This window comes from Ruditapes philippinarum, unplaced genomic scaffold, assembly GCF_026571515.1.
Source record: "Ruditapes philippinarum isolate M1 unplaced genomic scaffold, ASM2657151v2 ctg2172_1_1_1_1, whole genome shotgun sequence".
NCBI classification, from domain to species: Eukaryota; Metazoa; Mollusca; class Bivalvia; order Venerida; family Veneridae; genus Ruditapes; species Ruditapes philippinarum.
The window spans coordinates 99,756-111,013 of NW_026851995.1; the positions used below are offsets into that span (position 1 = coordinate 99,756).

The 11,258-nt window shown below is 31.9% G+C and overlaps 1 protein-coding gene across 1 annotated transcript; it reads right to left on the reverse strand.

Moving 5' to 3' along the window:
- Window positions 1-641: 641 nt before the first annotated feature.
- On the reverse strand, window positions 642-2,804 carry LOC132745007 (cell division control protein 42 homolog). The gene is made up of 2 exons (XM_060733839.1): window positions 2,448-2,804; window positions 642-2,127 (listed from the first exon to the last, which is right to left on the reverse strand). The coding sequence occupies exons 1-2, from the start codon at window positions 2,661-2,663 to the stop codon at window positions 1,744-1,746; spliced, it is 600 nt and encodes a 199-aa protein (XP_060589822.1). The 5' UTR covers window positions 2,664-2,804; the 3' UTR covers window positions 642-1,743.
- Window positions 2,805-11,258: the final 8,454 nt, after the last annotated feature.

Here is an 11,258-nt window from a genome sequence, read left to right on the forward strand (position 1 = left end):
GGCGAGTATGCTATAAGGGGACGCGAGAAGTCAGCATCTCGTTTTATGTCTGCACATTTTTTTAACATTCAAAGAGACATAAGGGGGAAGGGTAAGGTATTGATAAGCATATGTCTGACCGTACTCCACGTGCCTTTTCATTAAAAAAAACTTTACTGTGTACAGTATTTTCCTAATAATTGAGAGAGCAAGTCAATCGTACAAATTCAGAGGCCATCTACTGTTGTGCCTTTTCATGTGTTTACAGTAATTTTTCTAATAACTGAAAGGACAAGTCAATGGGATAATTATTAAATACGGAAGACGAAGTAAATCACACAAGTAATTATAGTTAAGTAATTTAAATGCTATAATATAACACCCTTGCTTCTACGAACCCTATATGATAATCAGATATATAAAATTACGTTATAAGCAAAAAAAAAAAATAGGGAGAAGATTTTTAGCATAACTAACGCAAGTTAAATCAGAAGACGGCTATGGGGCACTTACGTAAACTCGTACTATTCTCATATATCAATTACGGAAGATTAAAAAAAAACCTTTACCGTAATAACGTTATTAGGTAAAACGTTAGGGGAATTCAAAAATCTCTATGAATTTCCTTGTTCTAATAATAACATAAACACATATCATCGGGTTTTCTTTTTTTTTATTTCTTAATAACAAGTATATAACAAAAGCTTACTTCAACAAAGATGAATAAGTGAAAAGATGTAAATTTTGTGACTAAACAAAATGTAAATGACACTGTAAACGGATTATGAGTAATAAGTCCAGTGTTTTACCGTCTACGATTAACAACCATAATTAAAGTAAAAACATCATAAAAAATGTTTGTGACGTCAAACGCGACAACAGTAAGTTTTGTTTCCATTTGATAAATACGCTGATGACCAATGTAAAATTATAGTATACAAATACTCATGTTACAAACAACGTGTGGGTATATGAAATAAAAAGTCACAAAATGTACAATAGCGCAATCTATGTGTCACGCAATGACCAGCAAGATTTTTTCAACACTAATGCAATGCTTAAAAAGCAATCTTATTCAATCAAGATATTTAAAAAGCTCTCTCATTTTCATTATGCTACATTCCCCAGAGTTAAACAGCCTGATGTCACGCAACTCACAAAAGTAACTTAGTACAATTAACAATATGCTTATATCATATGTCCCATACGTAAACTTTAGCTGTCATCCAATATTGAAACCTTTAATACTCTACTTAGACATCTTAATATATCTTTATATAGTTCGATATTTCAATAGCCGTACACTTGTCAACGTAATTAGTTCATCGATAATTATATCTTCTTGCAATGTCATTAAGAACTAATTAATGATATTGTACATTATGAACTTGATTGGGTATTAATGACAATTTCTGACAGCTTGACAAGGCCTTGTTCTTTCTCTCGCAGCACTCGAGGAAGTCCGAAATAATTGACAGACAGCGACCCTGTCCAATAACGATGTATATGCACTGGATTTAAACTGTTAATGCTCTTCGAAATATATAGTCCATCTATAACTCTGTGTTATAATGTTAGAATTATCATTAATATTTCAAACATGCAATAATCCAATGCAACCAGCGACCTGTTCAAACGCTGCTCTTCTTCTAACCTTCCTCGCCCCGAACACGCACGTGCACAATTGACGTGACGTCCGAAATGCCAATTTTCTTCTGTTTTGGGATAACAGAATTACAAATGTTCAAGTCAATATTCTACTGTTCACCTTCCAAGAAGCTTATGAACAATGTTGGTCTTCTTCTTTCTGTATTTCAGAGCAGCCTGTGCAACTTCAGAGAAGACCTTTTTTACGGTCTGGTGGTGCTGAATAGAGCATTCAGCATAAGTGACGGCGCCTATTGTCTTAGCCAAACTCTCCCCTTCCGACTTTGAGACCGGCATATCGGAGTCGTACCCGGCTGTATTACGAAGATCAGTTTGTGTCGCCACCAGAACGATTGGTTTCTTCCGTGACATGTTTGGTTTCATTTCCGGTACCCAGAATTCTTTTACGCTCTCGAAGGAATCTCTGTCAACGGCGGAGTAGCAGACGACAAATACCTCGCTGTCCTCGTACGTGAACTGTCTCAGACTGGCATAGTCATGCTGTAATTATAAAGATAGAAGTATTATTAGTCATGGTCGAAACTTAAAAGTTCTGAAATATTCATACAGATTTTATGTTTAAGTAATAACACCATTGTTTTGCCCTTACGAAAATATTAACATTTTTCTATAACTTAAATCAACTATCATTTATTTCATTTTAATCATTCTCATAAATTCGATGTGAACAAAAGGAATAAAGCATTTTAAACATTTCTGATAAAATAAAATAAATCAACATGTATTTCTAACTTTTTATTTTAATAATAATAAATCTGTTTTTACTATAGAAATTAAAGATAAATTTAAAATAAACTTACTTGTCCGGCTGAATCAAAGATGCTGACGGTGTATTCATCGCCATTAACGTGAGTTTTCCCGGCATAATTATCAAAGACTGTCGCAACATAGTCATTTGGTGTCGATAATTTGGCAAAAGCCAATGCCAGACAAGTTTTGCCGACCATTCCATCCCCGACGATTGTGCACTGGATCATGTTTCTTGAATTTTCTGATTTAACACTTGTTACAACCATTGTATAACTCAAATAAGTCCAAATATAACAAACTATAACTCCTATCAAAATGCTTACTTTCAAATATTCAAGCTTTTCACAATTGAAACAATTTGTTTAACTATACAGTTATATACCTTTGTACGTTTAAAACGACAATGATTAGTACGTTAGCGGTATTGCGATATTTATAAAGGTAAGAGAAGGTCACGTGATACTTGCGGAAAGATATTACGAAAAATCTTAAACCCGATCACCTCGCGAACAGCTGACAGTGTCATTTGAAATACTACTAAACTATCGGCCTCCTGCAAGGACCGATTTTAAGGACACTTCGCTAGATTGATCCCATAGACGTGTCGTATAGAAAAATATTATATCAAAAGTGGTTTAGGCTTAAAAGTTCATATCAGTAAATCGTATAAAGACAAACGCAGCTATTCGGTACAGAATGATAAAATAATTTGTGCTGGAATATTTCAAAAAGTAAAAGTTGACTGAGATCATAATGTTTTTTGCAGAATAATAATTAATCATTTTGAAAAGCAAATTAGGTTATATGATTCAAAATCAGGAGGGGTGTGCACGGGTTAGTGTTGCGTGGTCTGAAGACAAAAACATTGTAAACTGAGGAATTGGGTGTTCAGTCTCTCTTTCCCTCCTCTCTAACCGACCGACTCAGAGGAACCCCTCAATCTAAATTTAAGAATCAATTTTTAATTATCTTATGACAATTTTAGGAATGTTTTTCTCTATCATAAAAATATATACATGTATTAGCGAGTACATTGTTCCAAGTTAAGCTATAATTAAACATGTTCATTCAAAAAAGGGATTTTTAAATCTCATGCATTTTCATAAGTAATAAACAGTGTCTATTCTAGGAGGGGGATTCATCCCTTTTTTGAGAATTCCGCCTTTTTTCAGAGGCAGGGGGGAAATTTTACATAGAGAAAGAAGGAAAAAACCAACAAATGTAATAAATTCTCACTGTTCGATAAAAATCCCCCCTGTTTTTCAAATCCTAGAATAGACACTGAATAAATTATATACATGTATATAACCTAATTTGATATTTCATGAATAATAACCAAACTGAAGTAAATATTTTGTTAAGCAGAAAAGAAAGGAATTTTCAAAGAACTTAACACAATCAGAAAAAAGAAACAGCAACTTAAAGTCTGACCATAAAGCCTGTAAAAACCCTTTTAATCTACTTCTAGGCTATAATTTAAAATAATTTATAAGAAGTTTTTATTATCATTTAAGCATCAATTAAGTATTAACATGAAATGTGTTTTTATTTTATTTTTCATTGCACGATTCTTCCATTCTTTTCCAGTTTATTGCACAGTCTGTCAACTAAAATTACAAATAGTAACAAGGAAAATATATGAATGAAAATTTAATTTATAATGACGAAATGTGACGGAATATGAAAGGAAATTAACTCGTGCATCTCATTATGTTCTAAACTATAAAATTCACAGGGAAAACTTACACAATTAAAACAAAGTAAGTTTAAACAAAGGACTATCTAGAAACAGGATACACCAGTCAGACGAATTTCAACTTTTAATACTTCTCTTTTTTAAAATGTCGTCTGCAAGAAGACTACAAAGGCTATATACTACGCGCGTTTGTTTTGTTATGCTTTAAATGTTGCTTTTATACAGCAAAAAGGGCAGTCAAACATTTTAAAATCATTCATTCTGACAGTTTCAGCATATTTCACATATTTATCTTTATAAAACTACTGTATAACACAACTAAAAAGAATTATTTGCTGCACAATAATTATAAAATATCTGATTCTTCCGCTTATTCCAACATGACATTGGCAAGCCGAAGCAATCCGAATGATAGTAATTGCGATCCTCTGAAGAATCCGTGGAATTGTCTGAAATCTATGCGGTTGAATGTGAGACATTCCACTTGACCATTCACAGAGGTTGTTGCTACTTCTTCTGACATTCCTACGCCAGACAAAATAATCCCTCCATCAATATCAGGGTATTATTATCATGAAAATGAATCCACATTTTATCCCTTGTTTTTTTATTTGTTTCGGGTTTTTTTTATTCATTTTTTTCTCTCTTTTTTCTTTATTTTTTTCTTTATTCGTATTTATTTATTTATTTATTTATTTATTTATTTATTTATTTATTTATTTATTATTTTATACCCCGAAAGTTTTCAAAGTATGTTGTTGTTTTAAACAAATCTGAGACTGGTTTCACTTTCGCTGTTATAAGTCGATTCAAGTAGATAAAAAGGTGTCAATACAAAAACAATGCAGCTCTTTGAAGTAATAGTATGTCAAAATATATCGAATGTTTTTATACCAACTGATAGCAGTTATTTGTTTCGACTTTATTTTTTTATGAGATTTAGATAAATGTATTACGTTCACAATCAATGTTTTGATATTTTTACAAACGACTATCATTTCGGAATAAGAAAACCCCTACAACGATTATAGAACTGATAAATCCATAAAGTCAAAAAATATAGCAGTTCTCTTATCTAGACCATGTAAGTTCTAAAGAAGACGTGAAAGTTTAAGTTTTACCTAATATAATAAATTAACGTATATATAATTACTAATCAAATACCTCCTACATTACAACTGTTCTGTATTTCCTTATTTGAAATTCGGACAGCTATTTTGGTATGGTTCAACCAGTTTAAAATTACAGCAGTCAAACAAAAGCTGATGGGGATACTAGGTACAATCTTCCTGCGCTTATTTGTTTATCAAAAAAAAATCACATATATAATATCAAACTGTCGCGTCATGACATCACGTCTTTTGTTTACCTTTTTTAATTCCCCATTCTTCCCAATTTTTACATTTGGCTGCATTCAGTATAGTCACGATTGTAAATGGTAGTTTTTGTACTCATTACTTTATAAAGCCTTTAGAATCTGAGCTTTCAAAGTATCGGTGTGTCGGTGTATCTTTTTTGTTTTAAACAATCGCAGTTCAGACGTGTATGCTATAGTATTTTTTTCTTCCGTGGGATGTACTTAAAATATTCAAACGGTCATGTTTGTGGTCAGATAATTTGTTCTTTGTATTAAATATTTAACTGGCGGAATATCTTTAGTAATCTAGGTTTATGTATTGTGTTAAGTTTATTGTTAATCTCAAAAGTTAAGAAGTATTGAAGGTTATTGAGTAAAAATTTATGCAATTCTAATAGTGATGCGAGTACATCATCACTGTAACCACTTTCATTGTACTCATCATCATCAAGAACAACATCTTCTACATCAACATCAACCACGACATACAACAACCACAAGAATATCATCGTTGTAATCATCAATTTTATCATCATCATCGTCGTGATCATCATCATCATCTTGTTCTTCATTATCATCATCATTAACTACTACATCAATCAGAACAATATCAACGTCGTAATCATCATCATCATTAGCTACAGTAAACATATCATCATCAGTATCATCATCATCATCATCATCATCGTGATCATTATCAACCTATGTGCTAAATCGTGTAATTTTAGTTAAACTATAATGGTAGGGACTTAAACTTTGTCATTTTGTTAATTTAATCCAATGGTTATGGATTCGGACATTCTACAAAGTGTCCCAAGGACCCCCCCCCCCCCCCCCCCCCAAATTAAAACTGCACTAAAACGTATTTACTGTCTTGGTCTTGCATGTGGTCTTAAATCGTGATAACATGTATATCAATACAGCCGTGTTTATATTGATATGTCAAGAATGACAATTAGCGGCGTCTAATATACATTAAATTAGTAAAATGACTAGCAATGTATTGTTTAAGAGTAATGACAATGTTTACTTTATTAGTTGTTAAAATGATCACATTACATACCTTAGGTATCATATGAAAGTATCATATGATTATGATAACCTGTAGATAACAAAGTCGACCCCATGTGAGAGATATAAGTTCATTGTCTAACATTTAACCCACCCTTGGTCCTTAAGTGGTTAAAGGTCATTTTATCCTAAAAATAGCATTATTTTTATTTTCAAAAGCTTTTTATTTTCTGGTGTACTGATACAATTTGCAGAATGTTTCCGAATGGCAATATACCTTAGCCATCTTTTACTTCTTATGCGTTTTAGCAATAACTTTAGTTATAGTGAATGAGTATTTTGTATGGAAGTCAAAATAATACTTTGCTTACATTTTTCATTTACATTAAACGCTATCGTCTTCAGGTTATAAACATTTCACATGGTCATAATCCACATTAAAATGTTATGTATTACATGTTTGCACTTTCTACTGAAAGAAAAGATATCCATTTATTAGGCATAATGTTGTGCCTTTAATTGGCTTGACTGGTGCGTAAAGGAGATGTAGATACCTTAGTGCAATAACTGGTTAACTCCTATTAAATTAAAAAAAGACATAACCCGTTGCTTCACTAAGGTGATGATTTACGTTTGAAAAAGTGAGCGACTATTTCCTTATGATACCAATACATGCTAGCACACGAGCGTTAAATGAACCTAAAATGCGTAACAACTTTAGTTAATAAAAATTCATTTAAAGTTGTCATTTAATTACATGTTGGAGTTGATGTTTCTTTGATACTTATCTGTTTATTTGACTTTTTATTGTCAGTAAATCTTGCAAAAGATGAACGCAGCAATACAGGCGTGTATGTTTTACATGTTGTGGTCATGAACCGACTAAAACCTTTGATCTTTTCCTTAACATGCTCTTTTCACGCAGTCTTGCCAATGAAAAGCCTAAATTTCAACTTCTAATTATACTTTTGATTGTAAATTGTGCATGCTAATTGTGGTAATTATGAGACTTTTTGGTTTCAAGGATCCGTGTAACTGTCGTTTTAATTATCATGATTATACAAAATACTCAATTGTGCAAGCTGCATGTTATTTTTCCTTTTTACTAAACAGTGCATATAAAACTTAATTGAAGGCCAAATAAAATAGCATGCTAATAAAATTTCCCAAGGTTAGCAAGTTTAACAATTAATAAACTGTTTTGGATATTCACCAAACTTAGTTTTTTTTATATAACGGTAATAAAAAGGTAATATTTAAAGCTGCGGGCCTTCTGGTTCGTGGTATTTTTCCATGAAAATTTGGTAAGTGTTCAAAATGCTAAAAATATTGTCATGTGAACTAATAAGATAATCTGAACAAGTTACTGTCTAAATTGTCATGCATTATTGTCAAATAAATGCAAAACCAACACTCCGTATAAGTCCACGGTGTTAGTCATAAGTTAGAAAATAGGTGGTGAAATTCAGAAAAAATCAGTCAATTTTTTATAATACAAACAAGAGTATGCATTAATTGGGAATAGTTAGCTTTCTGACATTTTTCTGTAGTTTGATTTTGTTTTGTTTTTAATTTATTAACCATCTGTAGGCGTGTATTTTTAATTTGACTGACTGAAACCAGTAACGTGTTAAACATTTATATGTACATTATAACAAATAATTCTGTTAACGTGTGTAAGATTTAAAGTACTGACTGCGCAAAACTAGAACATTTTTATATAAAAGTAAATGACACCTATTTGCTTTTGGTTTGCTGATCAATTATTACGTGTACGGGTACTTATTAACATAAAGTTCAACACACAAGTGCTTCAGCAAGGCTTCATCAGTTCAAAACAATGCCAATGGCAACCTTGTGTTGTGACCTTGATTTCGAACATTATTTGAAATAAATTACATTTGTATTAAATAACAATAAACATTAAATGCACACATGATCACATTTAAAGACATGTATAAAGTTAATTATATTCGTATTTGGTCTTTTGTAAAAATACTTCAATAAACTACACTAATATTATAATAATTAATATACACTACGATTCAGTTTCATTTATACATGCAAAGGTACAGTTCTAAAGTACAGATTGTGCTGCTCTATTGGTGGATTAAACGATGGTGTCTGCGTGCCTTACCTGAATCAACCAATCAGAAGTCGTTATAATATAATATATTATGATGTCTGCACTTGCTAATTTATTCCGTCATATAATTTGTAATTCAAAGCTTGAAACACTACTAACCTATATTATTTGAATGCTTGCTTCATTTAGATTTAAAGGTATTCATTGACTTGATCAAATCAATTTCAACTATCAAGAAACGCTGAGATAGTGAGTGAAAAAAAGAATAAGGAGCATTTGATTGTACCTTTGCTCCACTCTTACATACATGTATTTGACAACATATATACGATTTGAACCCAGCACTATTGCTAGTATAACATTAACAAATAACATTATCATTTAGATTTTAACTGAAGTGACTTTGAATTCCTTCATGTGAGGAAGTTATCCACCTAGATTAAGGAAGGTCAATGGTCTGGCTTAGGTGCCCACTAGTATATATAATAGCTAAAGGAAAACTTCCTCCGTCAAAAAGAAGCCCGAAAACACATCTTTTAACCTTTACAAGGTCTGTCAGACTTAAATCAAAACCAAAACTTATATATTTAAGCTCATTTAAATGGCCAGTAATATATGATGCAGATCATATACAAGAGGAACAAAATGACAAAATGTCTTGTATGTACATTAACATGTGTGTGTCAAAACGTGTACAACAATATTGGGACTGTGACTTTGGTGCCAAATAACCAATCGAATGAAAGCGGACTTTGTAACATACACTGCCATGTAACATGATCATGCGAAAACTCAATAAACACCTTGAGTTGACAAACAAATATTTGAAACAATCGAACACTTGACCCTTGACCACAAATGTTTGTTCCGATACAGTCTAGTTTTTGGACAGTCGGGTTGACCAGTGTGTATTCACTGATGGGCATGGTGAAATCTATGACCTTTTACAAAGGACATCTGCCAATCCAAACACATTTTTATCAGTAACTAAAATATTTCTTCTCACCTTGTCCATTTGGACGTCCAGCTTGACCAGTCATTTGATTATCACATTTTATCTCAACTCGACAAATTCATGTGAAAATGATCGACGAGGAATGTTGTTAAAATAGATAATGAATTCACAATGAACCTCTTTATCTTTTATGTATCTATCATCAACGTATATCTATATTTATTTAACATATAAGGCCAATAACCAAATGACTTTTTCGTTATGACAGTAAATTAAAATACAGTTCTGAACTTTAGGGTATTTTAAAACACATAAATTGTCTTTGAAATTGTACTTATATTGCGTTAAGAGGGTCAGATTTCGATATTTTTAGATCGTGTATTAATATTTCCCGCGGGTTATCATAATAGACCATGGCCTTGGCTTAAACTGACCTTATTTTCGCCCGTTAATTTCAAAAGAGATCTCGTAAACAACTTACGTAAATTAAGACCTTAAGATGTATATATAAGTAAAGGTGAAACGTGGGTGAACAGTGCCAGTCATAATATATGATATATTTTAGATTTAATTACCCATGTCGGTAAGTTCAGATTAAGTAAACTGCTTAATGTGCGGAAAAAAATAATGATTCAAAGTATTGTTAAAACATCGCGAGGATAAAATTGGCTGCTTTCTGTCCGACAATGTCCGGTTTAGCTAGTTTTGTTGTATAACTGTAAACGATAAAACACAATTTAATAGCAAGCGATAATGTACATACAGAAGTGTTGACCAAAAGTTAAATCAACATTATCTAACAGGTTGTCTAAGTAACTTTAATTCATGTATCTATTTTTCATTAAAAACCGTCGTAATAATAATTATCGTGATCCTTCGCTTCTGCTTGAAACGCGGACGGCAGAAAATACAGTGAACCAACAAAGTTTTGTTTACAACATGAATTAATTAATTTGCTATTTATTGTGAACTGTGTTGAAATAACAATTTCTAAATATTCGCAAAATGACACTATGTTTTTTAAAAGTTTAAAATGTTTTATTTGCTATAAATTAAATAGGTTGAAAATATCTTCATAATGATTCCGTTACATGTTTGCATGGTCTTTTACCGTGAAGAAATGACTAGCACCAACCGACTGCTTCATTATATTCATCATTATTATAATAAAGTTTTATTACACAACAATGTAATTAGACAAATAAATAATAGATTTTGGATCATATGTAAAGAAAGTTTAAATAAAATTGCCACTGTTAACCAAGACTTCGCGCGGTGACAGTCGACCTTGTCGTTCGATGTCAATCGGAACATCTCAGCTATTATCAATAATCCGAAGACTGACGGAAAGGGCAGAAAAGTTGCGATTGGTCCAATGTGAGAGGCCATTGTATAAATGCATGGGTAAAGAAAGTCGTAGATAATGTGCAGGACATGTTGAAACTAAATGTTACAGTAACATTGATGAAAACAAGACCTGAATCATCATCTTCAGAATATAACCGGTGGTAGCTTATTTCTAAATGTTTCACAATTTCTAAAATATATATTTACATGTACTTATAAAGTTGTTGGTTGCACATATCTTAAATGTCAAATCTGTTATTTATGCTGTTTGTAGGAATGTGACGGTATTGAAATATATTTGGAATCACAAGACAAATCTATAAGTTGCGGGCTGATACTATGGATTGAATGGTTCCAAGAACTTCGTATAAACTGGCAATCGTCAATCTTGTGTCAAAAAAGATACGCA